Consider the following 17419-nt stretch of genomic DNA (forward strand, 5'->3'; position numbering starts at 1 on the left):
ACACACAGATGCTGGGTGACAATAAAACTTCTTTTTCTATTTCTGGACTGATGGGTTGACTTGCCCAGGATCAGCCCCCCTCCCCCAGACCAAGCTGTCAGGGTTGGGGCTCTTTACCCAAAAGCCACCCTGTGATGCATGCCAAATCCTGATTCAAGGCACAACTACATCCAGGGGAGAGAAGCTGGGGAGCCTGGGGGACTTCCCAAAAGGGGGCCCTGGAATCTTTGAGACAAAAATCAGTCACCCCTTCCTAGTTCTCCTCAATCCTGCCCTGGCTCATCTCAAGGGAGTATGGGGGAGGGGTCTCCAGGGTCTGTCTAAACTGTCCTGACTTAACCCTGTGCCCCCAGGCAAAGCTGAGAACCCACTGACCCTTTTTTTTTTTTGAGAGGAGGGAAGGCAAGGCAATTAGGGTTAAGTGACTTGACCAAGGTCACACAGCTTGTAAGTGTGTCAAGTGTCTGATGCTGGTCCTCCTGACTCCAGGGCCAATGTTCTATTCACTGCCCCTTTTCTGCCCCTCACGCCAACCTTGCTGCCTCCCATTAATCTCACTGCTCAGCGACCTTCATTACCCTTATTAGTGCCTCCCACTAGCTTCCTGGCTCACTGCCCCTTGCAGCTTCCAGTGACACCGCTATCCCATGATCATCACTGACTGTCCTCCCCAGGAGTCTTAGCTGGGGGTGATGTGTGATTCTCTTCCCACCCCCCAGACGCATCCGTACCTTCCCTACCTCTGCCTCCATCCCATGACAATTCCCTGTAATTTCTTTTCTTAGAGCAGTGTATTATGGCTTCATACGGACTTGGGTTCAAATCCCACTGCTGCTTGGGTGACCTTGGCCCTCAGTTTCCTCCTCCTCTCTCTGTCTCTCTGTCTCTTCCCTCCCCTGCCCTGCCTACATACACTACATGCCCATCACTTCTTATTTTCCTCTCCCAGCCCGTGGGGACATCTTTGATCCCCAATGTAGCCACCAGAGGGCAGCACAGGACCCTGATTTGGGGTACAGGGCGGGGGAGGTGGGAAGGGCACTTGTAACATCAAGAGCTGAAGAGTATCCCCTAGATACAGTGGGGATCCCCTCCCCCAGAGGCCAGGTCAGATTGGGGGAGCGGGGAAGGGGATGTTAATAATAGCAGCCATTTATGGGAGTGCCCCCCACTGAGGGGCCCAGAATTGCCATCCCCATCCCCATGTGTCTTTATGCCCCAGGCTCGTACAGCCTGCATGGGAAGGGCCTACGTGGCTTCTACTCTGAGTTCCGTGGAAGGTGTCCAGCCTCCACACATGGTCCCAAAGTCCTATCTCAAAATCTCAGGTTGAATCTGATTTGGGCAAAGCAGTGGCAGGCAGGAAGTTGGCTCCCTCCTTCCCTAGGCTCATGGGCAGGAGCAGTGAGGAGAGGCTGGGTCTGGGGGCACAAGGTACCCCCAAAATGATCTCCCCTGCTGTTTGGGGGTGTGGAGAAGCAGACTGAGATGGTCCTGGGCCCCCAAAGACAGAGTGGTATCTGCTTAGCACCAAGGTGGGGCTGAAGGCCAGGATGTCTGGCTTCCTTCTGGTCCCCACTTTGATCAGCAAAAGCACCCAGGCCAGGTCAGATCCACTGAGTCAGCCTCCCTGCAGCCTCTGATGCTGGAGGGCGGTGCCACTTCTGTCCCGAAGAGGAAGGTGGCCCTGCCTTTTCCCAGATGTTGTCATAACTGAAGTCTCTATGGCCACTGGAAGGCTCGGAGGATGACCTTCCCTTCCCTCTGGGGGAGCTGCCACCTGTGAATCAGAGACATCAGTCAGGCTGGGAGCCGGGGCAGGGAGAAGGACAGGCAGGGCCCCCAGCAGACCCCTGCTTTTGGATAAGGAGAGCTTCAAGGAGGTGTCAGGCTGTCCCCATCGAGGGGTTCAAGCAGAGGTCAAGCCGGTCTCCCAGACTTCAGGTCCCTCAAGGGGGGGGGGAATAGAGTCCAGCTGCAACAGATGTTCTCATGACCTGGGGTCAGTGACTGTTGTGAGGATAAGAGGGGCAGCTGCACAGGTCTACCACATCTATCAGAGAGAGAGAAGGAGAGAGGGAGAGAGGGAGACAGAGAGAGAGGAAGGGAGGGAGGGAGAGAGACAGAGAAACAGAGAGGGAGGGAGAGAGACAGGCAGAGGGGGGGAAGAGAGAGGGAGACGGAGAGAGACAAAGAGAGAGGAGAGAGGGGGGGGGGGAAAGAGAGAGGGAGAGACAGAGGGAGGGAGGGAGACAGGCAGAGGTGGGGAGAGTGCTCTGGTGACTGGAGCCTGGGGGGGTACTGCTCTGCATCAGGGCCGTTAGGGAAAGCCCCCTGGGCACAGCTGCCCAGCACCATCAGGGATAACTCACCTGGGAGTCGAAGCTGAGCTTCAGGGGAATCTTCCTTCGATGGAGCCTGGGGAGGCAAACCAGGAAACTGAGGCATGGGGGTGGAGGCTCCTCTAGCTGAAGCCAGGTCTGGCATTGAACCTCCCTTCTGCTGCCTAGTTCCCAGCTGTGAGGCAGCTTGGGGGGGAGGGGGGCATAGTGCACAGCATTCTGGGCCTGGAGTCAGGAAGACCCACGTTCAAATCCAGCCCCACACACTTACTGGAGGAGTGACCCTGGGAAAATCATTTATCCTCACTTAACTGTTTGCCTCAGTTTCCTCATCTGTACAGTGGGTATAATGACAGCACCTGGGAGGTATCCCAAAATTGCTGGGAGGATAAAATGAGATAATACTTGTAAAAGGGATTAAGCACAATGCCTAGCACATAGTAGGTGCTTAATTCTATTACTACTTGCATGACCTTGGGAAAAGTAATTTCTGGGCCTCATCAGTGAGAAAGTAAGAGAGACAGAGAGAGAGAGGAGAGAAAGGGAGAGAGAGGAGAGAGAGAGAGACAGAGAGAGAGAGAGAGAGAGACAGAGAGAGAGAGACAGAGAGAGAGACAGAGAGAGACAGAGAGACAGAGAGACAGACAGAGACAGAGAGAGACAGAGAGACAGAGAGACAGAGAGACATAGACAGAGACAGAGAGACAGAGAGAGACAGAGAGACTACAGAGAGAAGACAGGAGAGAGAGAGGAGAGAGTACTAAAATGAGAAGCCTCCCTTCAGTTCTGACTTTCTCCTTTCTGTGTTCTGTTCTAAGTTTTCTCCCAGTTCTCCATTCTATGCTCTGTGTTCTAGCTGTCCATATCTGAAGGGCCCTCCCAGCTCTGAGTGTCTGTTCTAGGGTCCCTTCTAGCTCTGGTGTCCCATGTCACCTAGCTCACCCTCCTAGCTCATCCCTCATGAAAGGAGGCACAGACCTGCCTGTCTCTCTTCATTTGAATCTCTCTATCACTCTCTCCCCATCTCTGTCTGCCTCTGGGCAGACTCTTCCCTACACACCCATCCCTGGCTTCAGACATTGCCCCACTCACCTGACGGGTTCGGGAAGTCTCCCGAGGACCAGCTCCCCCGACTTTGAAGGAGCCTCGATGTCTTTGAGGCTCTCGGTGTTGATGGGCTGGCTTTTTCTGAAGGGGGTGTGAGGTGGGGGATGGCACAGGGATGGAGACGGGGACAGTGGAGAAGGTGCTTAGTGGCTCCTGGGCTACACAAGTCTTGGTTGCCACCAGGAACTGTGAGGAAAAGCAATTGTCTCCATCAGGTCCCGATGCTGGGAGCCAGGGACACCTACTGGGTCTCTGGAGATCTCCCTTAAGGCTCCCCAGAGCCAGTCTGGGTCAAGACCTGGGGCTTCAGACCCTGAGCAGAGCTGGCTCCCCAGCTCCAGGCAGACTTCAGGCTTTGGACATTAATCAGATCAGGTTTGAGCAGGGCCCTCCCCAATTCCACAGGAGGACTGACCTCATCTAGGTCACTGACGTCTGTGATCTTGTTGTGGGTGGTGGAGGTCGGGGTATAGGGGTCAGCATACAGTGGGGACTGGGGTTTCTCTGGGGTGTCAGCTGCTGTTTCCTCACTGCCTTCAAGACTCCTCCGGTTTAGCTGCAGGAGAAGCCAGGGCAGGGGAGAAACAGGGTGACTATGCTTGGTGATGGTCACTTGGGTCCCTTTCATTAGAAGTGATGTCTGTATGCTTTGGGCTGGGGGACCATGTGACAGGGCAGTTATCTGAACCCTCCATGTGTGGCCAGGCATTCTTTGGAGACTAGGAGAGAGAGAGACCCAGGGAGACAATGAGACACAAATGGGGGAGAGATAGACAAAGAGATACAGAGACAGACTGACAAGCAAGTGTAGGGGGTGAGGAAGAGCAGGGCCAGGGCTGGGGGTTGGGGGAGGCCCCTACATTGGTGAGGCCCAGGTCCAGATGCAGGGGAGCCCTGAGAGCTGGCTCTTCTCCTTTAGGCTGCCCTGTGCCTTTGCCCTTGGCTGAGCGGCCACTGCCCTTTCGTCTCAGTTCTGCTCGACGCCTTCCCAGGCTGGAGCTGCTGGGGTTGGCCTGGTCCTGGAGGGACAGAGAGGGACAAGGCTGGGTGTCCTCCAAACCACCCTAGGGATGGATGGTGCCCAGGCTCTGTGGACCCAGCCCCTGGGGACAGAGAAACACAAGCATCCTGTTGGAACCCCAGTTCCTGGCCGGGATGGCAGGTGGGGCCAGAGGGTGGAAGGGGGCAGAGAATTTGTTTAGGAGCATGTGGGCAGCCCCAGCTCTTAACTCTTCTTCCAACTATACCCTTCCACCTGAACCCTCAAACCCCCAAAGCTGCCTGGGTGCCCAGAAGCCCTCCCCCTCTTTCCCAGAATCCAAACAGCCACTGAAATCTGTCTGACCTATTAGATCCTGCCCTGGCCTGTGTCACTCACATGGTCCCTCTGGGGAGTGCTGTCAGCTCCCACAGGGCAGCTGTCGGGCAGCATGGAGTGGTCAGGGAGGGAGCTGCTGGTGTGGGAGGAAGTGGATGGGGCCCCTGTGGATGCCCAGGAGTTGGTCCGTCCATCAGAGGTAAGGGATGCTCTCCCGCTGACTGAGAACTGAGCCAAGCAGTGTGAAGTTAGGCTGGTCCCAGAGAGGAAGGAATGCTGCCCCCACACTCCCACACTCCCCAAACCTCCCCAGCCAGGACCTACAGATCCCTCCCTGACTGCTACCCACCTCTCAGTACTGAGCATCAAGAATACAAAAACAAGACCAAAATTGGTTTTGCCCTCAAGGGGCTCACACTGAGTCAGTCTTGAGCTCCCTTCCTGTTGGTGCCTCCCAGCCTCATGACATCCGAGCTGCTCTTTCTGCCTCACCTGTGTAGGAAGGGGTGGCCGCGACCCCTGGAAGCTCTCAGAGCCTGAGCGTGTAGAGGAGCCCCCTCTTTTGAGGCGGATGGCCCGAAAACAAAGCATCCAGCCTTGGTAATCCTCATAGGTGGCACAAAATACTCGAATGGTGTTGATGAGACGGCCTGTGGGGGCAGGACACACAACACGGGCTCCTTCTGGGGTCCCTACTGCTGCTCCCTCCCTTGGGCTGGGGGTCCCTTCTCACTGAGACCAGACTGGGGAGAATCATTCACTGCCTGGGTCCTCTGCAGAACCCGAACAACACGTCTGTGATCCCAGGATCCAATCTGCTTAGGTTAATGTTGGGGGGGGGGTAGGAGAGCAGCTGCCCCAACATTGATCTGAGTCCCTGGTCCAACCCTCCCTTGGAAAGGTGACCCCACTCCCTTTAAAGAGGGGAGCTTCGAGATGAACAGAACCAAGAGAACACGGTATACAGTAACAACAATATTATTTTAAGAACAACTTTGAGTGACAAAGTCATTTTGAGTGTTGTAAATACCCAAATTAACTACAAAGAACCTATGAAGTAAGAGGTCATCTGCATCTAGAGAAAGAACTGATAAACAGAAAGGCTTTACATAGATATTCATATTTTTGGATAATGGCAGCTATGTCTAGGATGGGAATGGGGAGGGGAGAAAAAAAGGAAAAAAAGTCACCCGGTAACTTTCTTATATATTTAAATGGAATAGCAAGTTGTACATAATAGATTTGCAGTTTTTATGTGCAATCATCTTTTTTTCTATTCCATTATGTTATGGAAATTCTTGTTTTGTTTCTTCAATTCAATTCAAAAATTAATTTTAAAAAGAGGGGAGCTCAGGATTATCTAGGCTGTCCCCTAAATCTGGGGTAAACACATGAGACATGGCAGCCAGAGAGGCCAGGTCCACCCCAACCAAGAATGTCACCCACCTGGCTGATGCCACTGAGATCCCTCCCTGACCTGGCCCCAGCCTCAGCTTGCCTCCCCCTTGCTCAATGGAAGAGGAAAAGTGACTCAGTCTCCACTCATAACCATGGGACCAGAGGACGGGGTGGGCATGGGGTCAGAGGCAGCAGCTGGCCTTGCATGGGGAAGGTGCCAGGGATAAGGATCAGGTTGAAAGGAGGAAAGGGGCTGAGGGTCTCTGGGCCCTTAGGCCCAGCCAGTATCCAGAGAGATTTCAGTTTACCAACCCTCTATCAGGAAGGACCGGATCTTTTTCTCATTCTCTTCAAAGTTGAGTTGGATGGCATTGAGTGGAAGTTCCCCCTTAGGGAAGACAAGGGGCATCATTAGATCTAATGAGTAGGAGAAGAGGGGGGTGTAGGGGGATTCCTATTTCCTTGTCACCTCCCAACCCTTATCCCATTTCTGTGATTTTGATTGTGGAGAAACAGGTCTGGAGATCTCTTCACTCTGACTCATTCTAAAAATGGTCATTATTCTAATATATCATAATGACTTCTGCTCATTATCAGCTCTGGACTTGGGAGTCAGAAAGATGAGTTCAAATCAGCACTTACCGGCTGTGTAATCCCACTGAGTATGTCAGTTAACCTCACTCGGGCTCCCTCAGTTTCCTCATTTGTAAAATGAGGATAATAACATCTACTGTGAAAGGGTTCTTCCATAAGCATCCAACATCTATAACGTGCTTTGCAAACCAGAATACTATATAAATGCTAACCATTATTATTAGGTGGGGTGATAGATGGAGTGCTGAGGCTGGAATCATTTCAAATCCAGCCTCAAATCAACACCAGCTTTGTGTCCCTGGGACAAGTCACTTACAGCCTCTGGCAGCCTCAGTGTCCCTCAGCTGTAAAATGGGGATAATGATAGTTTCTATCTCCTAAGATTTTTGTGAAGATACCCTGAGAAAATATTTGTGAAGAAGAGATTGGCAAACCTTAATGCATCACGTAAATGCTAACTTATCGGGGTCATTCTGAATCATTTTATGAGAAGTCAGTTCAGCCCTGGAGACAGTCTTCACTCACAGTCTTGGTCACTGACCCAGCCCAGGGGGCCAATGGGATTAAAGCATTGGGGAGGGTCAATGTGTCCCTTGTCTCTAGGCAGGTTTTACCTGCCTGTGAATATGGAAGGGAGAAGAATCCTTTGACCTCACCTTCTCTCAGGCCCTAGCCTTGTGTAGCCTGGACAGGAAGTCCTTCTGGATATCTAAATTAATCCTTCATACCATGGGTTAATCTTTTCTTTGTTGTCTTCCTGGATATTGGTTGGGAGGAAGGGAGGGAAGGAAGGAGGGAAATGAATCACCAGAAAACAGGTGATCCCACCTGGGAGAGGGAGGTGGTGAAGACCACCCCTCACAGGGCAGGGTTAGCTTATATCTGGACCCCAGAGACCTCAGGGGTGCAGAGGCCCCCTCCACACACACCCAGGCCTGGGGAAGGCAGACAAACAGGAGTCCTGGCAGGAACCTCCCTTACCTAGACCAATCTTGAAATTCTGGTTTTCGACTTGAATCACTCCCTCCAGCCCCACCCACCAACTTGATTCTGGAGGGGAGGGGAGGGGAGTGGGACAGGCAGGAGACTCAGACAGGGGGCATAGTCTGAGAAGATGAAGACAGTAGTTAAACCTTGTGAAGCCTCAGTTGCCTCATCTGTAAAATGGAGATAATAGTGGCAGTCCTACCTCACTGAGTTGTAGGGAGGCTCATAGAAATGCCACTTAGTATCATTTTAAGGGGCACAGGAGAAGTCATGCCCAGGGGTATCTGAGCACTATGGTCAAGGCCCAAAGGGGGTAGTGTGGGAATTAGGGCTACCTTAAAGTTCAGTCCATCAGAATCCTCTGACAGGATAACCAGTGTAGATGGGTAGAGGACTAGAATCCGGTCATGCTGGTCCTGAGAGAAGATTAGACAATGATCTGGGGGTTATGGATGACCTCAGCTATCTCATAGCTTTGTCATAAGTTCATGGGTGGGGAGGAGGTCAGTGTCCTCCCCCTTAACCTCTCTGATCTGTATCCTCCTGCCCCTCCCATCCCACCCAGACCTTCTCTCCTCTGCCCTTTTCCCCCCTCCAGCTTCTCCTGCCTTTTTTTCCCCTTCCTTCCTTGCTACACCCCCACCTGCCTTCATTCCTACCTGGGAGGGCAGATGCTGCATTTTCACTCGAGAGGCACAGACCACATCTCCCAGAGATTCTCGACTGGTTCCTTCCCAATGATGAACTGGGTAGTGCTTGAGGGCCAATGGGAGAGGGCAGACTGGATGGTTGTCCCCTATAGGACCCTTAGGGAGAGAGATGGGAAGAGCCAGTTATAGGACTCAGACCTGAATTCACCAGCCTAGCACAGAACTGGAGAGTGGGAAAGGACCTCCCTGGCCCTCCAACACATCTCATACACCAAAGGAATCCTCATGATAATACACCCCAAAAGTAACCATCCAGACTTTGCTTGGAGACCTCTGACTTCCTCTCTAAGGAGGTAGCCCATGGGACCTAGCTTTCATAGTGAGGAAGTTCTTATTGACATGAAGACCAGGATAACCTTTTTACCACTTCCACCTGCTGCTCTGGCCCCAGGAGAAGACCTAACAGCCCTTTACTTCAGCATAGCTGTCCGTCATGACTCACTGCCCTTTTTTCTCTTCTTTTGACTAAACAGGGTCAGTTCCTTCAACTGATCCTCATATGACTCAGACTAAAGACCCTTCAGCCTCTGGACATTCCTCAGCTTAATCTATGACACCTGGAAATGTACACAGCACTCCAGATAAAGTCGGATGGGGACAGAGTACAGTCTAAGTATCACCTCCCTATTCCCGGAAGTCATGACTCTTCTCAACCCAGGCTAATGTGGGGGGACAGGAAGTGAGGAATGCTGGCATTGGGCACTCACCTGGAACTGAAGAGATGGACCCTGGGGTCCCCTCACAAGGGCCATCTGCTTCTCCAGGTGATAAAGCCAGCTACGGAGCTCAGCCTCACTGGGACAGAATAACAGAAGAGGAGATGGCAGGGGGCCTTGGGAGATAAGAACAGCAGGGATGAAGGTCAGCCTGGGGCCAGTCAACCTCCCTACAGTCCCATAGCCCCTCCCCTGGTCCACCAGCTCCCTCCTGTCCTTTTCCTCCTCCAACCAGCTGCCCAACCCTCATCCTGTTCTCAGACCTGCCCCACCCAGCTGCTCATTTCCTGCCTGCCTGGAAAATGAAGCATCAATCACCAGCCTCAGGGCCCAGAAGAAGGCACAGAGGGTATGCTCCTGGCATCTCCATAGGCAGCCTCAACTCCTCTGAGCTTTCCTGGAGGAACCAATGACCTTAAAAGACCTTCCTGCTGGTCAGCACTCTGGCCAGCACCTCCAGTCACAAGGGTTCCATGAGCAGCCCCAGCTGTCCTCTGGTAAACTAGACAGCCTTCAACAGTATCCTTACCCGGTACTCAGGTCAGTGCCTCGTTCACTACGGGCCAGTGAGTGGGATGTCAGTACCTAGGCCAGTGTCTTAGTCTGCACCCCCCACTCGGAGTCAGCAGCTCATGTTCAGCACCATGGCCAGCACCCATGCTTCCATCTAATCGGCATCCCGGCATACCCCCAGTCTCTATTAAGCGCCTCGGGCAGCATCAGCCAGTCAGAACATCCCATCGTGTCTCTAACGCCCGTTAGTGCCCAGGCCAGCATCTTGGCCACGGTCCCCTCACCCATACGTCCTAGAAGTGCCCTCATTTAGCACCCAGGCCATCTCCTTTATCAATTACATCTTGGTCAGTGTTCCTCTTCAAACCCTAGGGCACTGCCCTGGTCAGATCCTCACTGAATGGCCCAAATAGTGTGTTCATTTAATACTCTAGTATTAAAGGTATCCCAGGTATCAATGACCCCAGTCAACATCCAAATCAATATTTGGAGTCAAGACCACAGTCATTTGCCCCCAATGGTGTCCTAGTTCAGCTCTGGATCAATGCCCTGTCCCTTGGGTAACACTAAGCTCTCTGCATGGCCCTGGAGGACAGGCCTAGATCAAGGGAAGATGGTGGGTTAGTGAGAAGATGGCATGGTGGTCACTACCAGGGGCTTCAGATAAATATCCCCCAAAATCGTTCTTGTCTCCTGAAAGAAATCTCAAAGGTATGTGCTCCCTTACCTGAGACCTGGAAGGCATGTTCTCCTTCTATCTCTAGCCTAGATACATTCAGCATAGTCAGTGGCAGCAGCCCCTGTGGGAATCCAGATTGGATTAAAAGGGAGGAACTTGGGGTCCTGGAGCCTAAGGGAGGGAGCAGAGGAATGGAACCTGACCCTCCCCCTCCCTCACTGTCTCCTTCCCTTTCAGCAGGGCTCTCCTGAGGGGCAGGGGCACAGGAAAGAGAGAGAAAGAGAGAGAGAGAGACAGAGACAGAGACAGAGACAGAGGGAGGGAGAGAGAGAGAGAGAGAGAGAGAGAGAGAGAGAGAGAGAGAGAGAGAGAGAGAGAGAGAGAGAGAGAGAGAGAGAGAGACAGGGGCGGGGGAGAGGCTTGGCATCCTTGGGGAGGGGGGTGAGTTCAGGGCCAGAGAAAATTCTCTTCTTCCCTATTCATATCCTAAGCACAATTAGCAATCAGTATGAACAGGTACTTGGCCAATTCAATTCCACCAACCAAAGGTAGCTTTGTGGGTAAAACAGACAGATTAAGGCTGAGCATGGCCCTGTTTCCTTGGAGTCACAGCCAGCCTGGGATGTTGTAGAATTACCCCTGAGACATCAGAATTCCAGGGACAGCCTGGACATCAGCAGGGGCAATCCCAGCAGGTGAGGAAGTGAGGAAGTGAGGCATTCTGCATCAACCATAGGAAGGATTAAAAGGCTAGACTGTAAGCTCTTTAAGGGGCAGCTAGGTGGTGGTATAGTGCACAGAGAGCTGGGCCTGGAGTCAGGAGGACCTGAGTTCAAATCCAGCCTCAGACACTTACTAGCTGTGTGACCCTGGGCAAGTCACTTGACCCTGTTTGCCTCAGTTTCCTCATCTGTAAAATGAGTTGGAAAAGGAAATGGCAAACCACTCCAGCCAATATCTCTGCCAAGAAACCCCCAAATGGGGCAGAGAGAGTCGGACATGACTGAAAACTACTGAACCTCAAAAAGCACCGAGCGTCCTCCCTAGCTGGTGCTTAACAAATTGCTTGCTGATTTGGGAGGCCATGGCATTAGCCCTGGCTCTGGCCTGAGTCTGAAGACTTACCACCCAACATTCAAACCTCCTTTCAATCTCCCCTAGGCCTCAGTCTTACTATTTGTAAAATGAGTGGGGATGTACCAGATGGCCTCTGGGGGCAAAGCATCTGGTGCCCTGACCCTTATCTCATGGAAGACCCACTCCTATGGTTCCCAGAGTTCTGCAGGCCTGGCCCAGCAGAATCAGGACTCGGGGGAGCCTGCCTCAGGGGTCCCTTTTGCCCTCAGATGCTGAAGCTGGCTCTTAGGGGTAGAGGTCCCAGATTGGGTGGGTGGCTTCTCCCACCCCTACTCACCTGGTAGGTGAGGCCACTGGAGTCATGGGCTTGGAAGGACAGAAAGGAGGGGAACAGCTCCAGGTAACAATCCTTGATGTCCTGTGGGGAAGGGGGAAGGCTCTGTTTGTCCAGGGAACCAAGAAGGGTCAGAGGCTGTGATGGGGTGGGACAAGGGGTGGAGGGCAGTGTCTGTTGGCTAAGAATGTTTTTCCTAACCCAGTCACTGAGTGTGAAATCTTAACAGGGTCTGGTCTGGTCAGAGTTCTACAGGACCCTCTTCTCTGCTTGGCCATGGACCTGACACTTTGGTTTCCAAGAGTCTCATCTGGCAGCCCCCTCCTTCTCCATGTCCCTCTTAGGAGTGAAGGCTATCACTGACAGGGGATGGGTTCCCCGAACCTAAGCCTGGGACTCCCTCAATCACCCTCCTTCAGGGAGGCCCAATTCTGACCTCCAACTGGGACTCACCGAGGAGTTCTGGAACTTGAACTTGACCTTGGCATAATGGACAAGCTCCCCGAGGTTCCTCACGGGCATTTTCTGCCGGCCTTTCTTGAATACACTGAAGAAGGGTTGGTCTAGATTTTCTTTTCGACTTTCTGAGCCTGGAATGTCCTGGAGGAGGATATGGCCCGGGAGCTTAGGCATGGAGGGGGGGAATGGCCACAAAGGGGAACCCCTCCTCCCCAAACAGGGATAGGGAGATTGGCCTATGGAATTAGTTTGGAGGACATTGTCAGTCCAGAGCAGGACAAAGAAATGTACCCAGCATGGCCAGGGGCACAGATGGAGTGAAGGGATCCCCTAAAGGCTGAGGCCTCTTTAAACTGGGAGCCAGAGACTCCCTCCACCCCACTCTACCACAGCCCAAACAGGAACCCACACAAACACATGTGCACACAATCATAATCACATATCTATATGGGAGAGGGTCAAGGGGAAGGAACCAGCATTTATTGGATGCCTACTGTGTCCCAGACACTGTGCTAAGCTCTTTACAAATATTATCTCATTTGATCACCTAGACACATGGGCAGATACAAAGAAAGACTGCTATAAGTACTATAATATTCGAACACAGACAGTTACAGACCACAGGATCAAAGTTTGAAGGAATCTTAGAAACTGGGCCAATCAATTGTCTCATTTTTTTCAGTTGAGGGCACTGAGACTCAATTAGGGGATATAACGTGTATAAGGTCCCAGAGGGAGCAAAAGCCAGGATTTTAACCCTGACTCCAAACCCAGAGCTCCTTCTACATTATATTATGTAACATGTCCACAGACCTACACACAGATATAGCCACACATGGACAGAAAATCATACAGAATTCTGTCTCTGCCATTTCCTTCCTGTGTGACCTTGGGTAAGTTACTTCTCCTCTAGAAGTGGGCCTCAATTTCCTCATCTGTAAAAATGAGGGGGATAGACTAGAAGGGGGTCCCTGTGGTCCCTTCCAGAGCCTATGAAAGTTCAGAGGTCTAGACACAAATCTATAAATGAAAGTCATAGATAGATACACATATATGTAATCATACAGACACACCCACAGAAAACATCCACACATAGGAATCAGGCCTGGGAAAAGGTAAACCCTGGGAAAGTGGCCTGTGGCTGGGCTATGGGACATGGGGGTCCAGGGCTCTCTCATCATCAGCTCCATGCATTGGGTGAGGTAGCCAAATGAGGCATGTTGTAACCCAGGGTCCTGGCTTTGGGCCTGCTGTTCTGCCTGCTGCCAGGGCCACCCCCTTTGCTTGGGCAATCCCAGGGAATGTGGAAGGGCAGACAGATACAAGGGCTGGTTTCCCTGGCCCTCCCACCCTTGGGTGTGGCCTCCCACTCCCCGTGGGAACTGGCTCAGGGCCCTGGGGACCTGAATAAAAGTAGGCCACAGAATCATCCATGCAAGATGCCCATGGACTCTGGATGCTTAAGTGGAATGTGGCCACAGCATCCAGATGCAGAAAGGGACTTTAGGAATGTAGCCACCAAGCCGGCCCTCTGACTCCTTCCACAGGGAGGAGAAGAACTAGGGAAGGTTGCTGGAGAACGTGCCACAGCTTAGTCACTCCTCAGGCCAATGCCACCTTACCCTCTCAGTTGGCAGCTGCAGGGTTACCTGGGGCCTCCCAATCCAGTTCTGCCCCCAACTAGCCCTCTTCCCCACCCCCACAGTCTATGCAGAGAGAGATGAGTCAGGGGGCTGGACCCAGAAGTCCTGGATTCCAAACCGAGAGGCTCCTACTCCAATGGGAGGTCGACCTTAGTGCTCAGCAATGCCCCCTCTGTTTCTGCAGGATCAGCACCCCCTGCTTCAGTGACTATCTGGTGTCATTAGGGCTATTAATAGAAAGGATGGGGGTAGGCTGAAGCTTCGATGGCCACTCAGCCAGGCTGGTGAACTCAGAGACTCAGAGGGTTGCTCACCCTCCCCCCCAATATTTCTAGGAGAAGGTGACCAGGCCCTGAGGGGCTTCTGGTGTGTGAGTGTGTGTGGGGGGGAAGGAAAGAAAAGAGGCAGGAATTCCTAGTCCAGGTCCCCGGATGGTCCCAGACAAACAATCAGCTCCTTCCTTGTCACACATAGCACAGACAGGAGAAGGGGCGACTAGAGTCTTGGCCCACACTAGCTTCCTGACAGAGAGATTTGGTCTAATGCAGATACCACTGAGCACCTAGAAGGCAGGCAGTCTCCAGGACCACAGACTGAACTGAGCAGGGTCCTGCCTGAGGCAGGAAAATGTCCTCAGGGTTTACCAGCCAACCGACTTCAGCTGCAGCAGGACAGAATCAGGCTAGATCTGAGGACGCCCACTTAAGGAGTCCTTGGAGTATCCTTAGGAAAAGGGAAGGCTTCCCAAATGGGGAGGGGGGTGGGATTCTTGACTCCCCTCCCCCTCCCCAGGTCCCTTTGAGCCATTAGGAGCAGGTGCCCTATGTGGAAAGCCCAGAGACTGGGAGACAGGACACCTGAATCCTAGCCCTGGCCCCATCTCTGGAAGCAAGTTTTCTCCCCTGTCCAATGGGAGAGGACTGGGGCTGGCTCCCAAGGGCCAGGGAAGCCAGCCCTTGTGTCTGTCTGCCTACCACATTCCCTTGAATTGCCCAAGCAAAGGGGGCAGCCCTGGCAATTTAAGGACCCTACTTATCTCAGCATCTTGGGTACTCAAAGGGGCCGTTCAAAGGACTTTGAGCTTCCTTACTTTCACTGAATAATCAATAGCCTCCTGCCACCTCCATTAGGGTCCTTGGGATTCTGGATTTCCAGTTGGAAGACCTCAGAGGTCAACTAGCCCAACTCTGTTATTGTGCAGATGAGGATACTGAGGCTTGGGACCACAAGAGCAATGAATTTGGAATCAGGGGACCCAGGTTCAAATCTCCTAGCCACTTAGTTCCTTGGGTCCTGGGGACCTTGAACATGTCACTCTCCATGGTCTCCAATGCACTCCTGTGTATAAAGCTTTCTCAGGGATTGCTACCTAGTTCATTCTGGCTGGCCCTGGGGGTCGAAGCCTGCACCTGGGGCTGAAAGCTTGCCCTTGAAAGAGTCCTCCACCTTTAGAACTCGGTTTCCCACCTCCCCACTCGCCTCCTCAAGTCAGTCAGACTCAGGTGTCCTCTCATATAGAGAGAGGATGGTGCAGGGGGTTTCCCCAAAGTTTCGGGTTGGGGAGGAAGCCAGGAAGCCTTCCTGGAGGAGTCTGCTTGGATCAGGACTGGAATGGATGGCCCTCCCCTTTCTCCCTCTCCGCCACCCCCCTCCTCCTCTCCCTCCCCGCACACTGACTCAGTCCCTGACTCTCGCCAGTTTCGCTGTCTGCGGAGACTTTCGGGACAGCCGGGAGATGAGGTGCCCGAGGGTGGGGCCCAAGCTTCTCCGGATCGAGGGCGAGCCTGGTCTGGCTGGAGGTCGGGGGTGGGGGGCGGAGAGATGGGGCAAGCCTGACCCAGGAAATCGCTGGGCGCGGACCCCAGACGGACGGACACACGCGGACGGGGCACACACAGTTTTCTGACCTCCCTCCCAGCCGGCTCTCACCGTCCCCGGGATGTAATAAAGAATCTTGTCGGTTGCCTTGGTGTCCCCATCTTGGCTGCTCTCGCTTCCAAACAGTCCCCCTCGACGCCTTATGCTGTCCTGTCTGTGGGGGAAGAGAAGAGGCTCGGAGAATGGCCTCCTTCCCTTCTGCGCCACCCCGCCCTCTGTCCCCAGCCCTGAACCCCTAACCCCGGAGCTGGGCAGCCGGGCAACGAGGGAGCCCCTAATCTGGCTGGAAGCTGATTGCAGGTGCAGCGGGGCATTGAGGAGGGAGGGAGGCCCAGCTTGGCTAGGGGGACCGTAAGACAGGGTCCGGTGATAGAGGCACCCCGGTCCTAGCTCTCCTCTGCCCACCCCCATTCCCCTTGTGGGAGCCGGTGAGTCAAGGTTGGTCAGCCTAGACTAGGCACAGGAGGAGGGGAAGCCAGGCAGGGGAGCCCACAACCTGTGCCCCAAGTGCCTCTGCCTAGAAGCTCCGTCCCGGCCTCATCCTGAATCCTAAGCCCCCAGCCTAACCCCAGCCCGCCCCCGCCCTGATCCACGCAAGTCCTGTCAGCTCGCAAGAGGAGCCTGACCCGACCGGACCGGGACCGTGATTGTGACCCCAACCCCTGCCAGGACCCCCAGACTTACTTTTTTCCTTTCAGCGAGGATTTCCTGGAGAAGGAGGCTCGGAAACGGGCAGGAGTCTGGGGGACACAGCTGGCATTGCCCATGGCGAAGGGGTTTGAAAAGTCGGGGAGAGGGGTGTTAGGGTCCTGTCAGGGGCCGAGGTTCCCAGGAAGATCCTGCCAGGCACCCTTGGGTGCAGCTGGCCCGGCCGCTTGTCAGAGCGGTAGCTGGAGCCAGCTGAGCCCAAGCTAGGTCGGAGTGGCCGCCTTCCCGAAGTGGGCGGGCTCTTGGAGCTCAGCAGCCTGCCCCGCCCTGACCGGGATTCAGACTCCGGGCAGGTTTCCGGGGAGAGGTATCCAAGGAAGCAGAACAGCTGAGGTCAGAGGCCACCCCAGCCCTCACTCCAGCTTTCCGTCAAGACTACCTGGCACATTCAGGCCCCTCTCAGAGCCAGAGGCAGGAGATTGGTTGGCCATGGGGCCAGCAAGGCCCGGGAGGCTGGGTCGGGGCATCCATCCTTTTCTCCGCCTTCCACTGGTGAGGGGGCCATCAGTGGCCACAAGACCTGGTTTCTTTTTATGTCCCTGAGGACAGGCCACCTTTCCCTCCCAGTGCTTCTGGGGGACCCCACGACTCCCCCCAAAAGGTGCTGCTGGAGGCATGCATGGGGCTTGCTCCCCAGTCTGGCACTGAGGCTGGGGAGGGGGGAGGCAGGGCTGGGCTAGAGATAAAGCCTGCCTAAACGCAGCCCTCCCCTAACCCCCCCTCCCCACTTCCTGTTTCCACCTCAGATTCCTTAGCCTCTGAGTCACGGATGACTGGGGAGGTGGAGGGGGGGCGTCTAGGCTCAAGGTCCCCTCCCCCAAGTCAAATCTCCCACAGCTACTGCCCCTCCTCTCCCATCAGACACACACCTTCCCCACCCTCAGTCACATTCCATACTGGGGAAACAAAGGCACACAGAGCCTTGATAAAGCAGGATCTGTCCTCTGGCCCGGGGA

The 17419-nt window shown here is 53.8% G+C and overlaps 1 protein-coding gene across 4 annotated transcripts; it reads right to left on the reverse strand.

Annotated features, from left to right (window-relative positions):
- Window positions 1–16: 16 nt before the first annotated feature.
- Window positions 17–17313, reverse strand: PLEKHN1 (pleckstrin homology domain containing N1). Of its 4 annotated transcripts, XM_069078386.1 has the most exons (16): window positions 16440–17114; window positions 15807–15909; window positions 12229–12375; window positions 11779–11859; window positions 10413–10485; window positions 9164–9288; window positions 8406–8552; window positions 8082–8162; window positions 6478–6553; window positions 5260–5417; window positions 4828–4995; window positions 4310–4468; window positions 3865–4005; window positions 3435–3635; window positions 2373–2418; window positions 17–1780 (listed from the first exon to the last, which is right to left on the reverse strand). In XM_069078386.1, exons 1-16 carry the CDS (start codon window positions 16520–16522, stop codon window positions 1608–1610), a joined length of 1962 nt encoding a protein of 653 aa, XP_068934487.1. In that variant the 5' UTR covers window positions 16523–17114; the 3' UTR covers window positions 17–1607. The 4 variants fall into 4 exon arrangements, with proteins under 4 accessions (XP_068934487.1, XP_068934489.1, XP_068934490.1 ...); XM_069078388.1 differs by lacking the exon at window positions 15807–15909 and having other exon boundaries at window positions 16440–17313; XM_069078389.1 differs by lacking the exon at window positions 16440–17114 and having other exon boundaries at window positions 15785–15909.
- Window positions 17314–17419: the final 106 nt, after the last annotated feature.

The sequence above is a fragment of the Petaurus breviceps genome, unplaced genomic scaffold, assembly GCF_028583685.1.
Source record: "Petaurus breviceps papuanus isolate PSGF00001 unplaced genomic scaffold, PetGlider_PUasm1.0 91041, whole genome shotgun sequence".
Classification (NCBI taxonomy): domain Eukaryota; kingdom Metazoa; phylum Chordata; class Mammalia; order Diprotodontia; family Petauridae; genus Petaurus; species Petaurus breviceps.

What these genes read in the sequence shown, in the direction of transcription:
- PLEKHN1 (XM_069078386.1), bottom strand. Translation starts at nt 16,522, where the DNA reads ATGGGCAATGCCAGCTGTGTCCCCCAGACTCCTGCCCGTTTCCGAGCC. An exon ending in TCCTCGCTGAAAGGAAAAAA is followed by an intron (nt 15,910 to 16,439) that starts GTAAGTCTGGGG and finishes CTTCCCCCACAG; the next exon opens with ACAGGACAGCATAAGGCGTC. An exon ending in TTTATTACATCCCGGGGACG is followed by an intron (nt 12,376 to 15,806) that starts GTGAGAGCCGGC and finishes ATCCTCCTCCAG; the next exon opens with GACATTCCAGGCTCAGAAAG.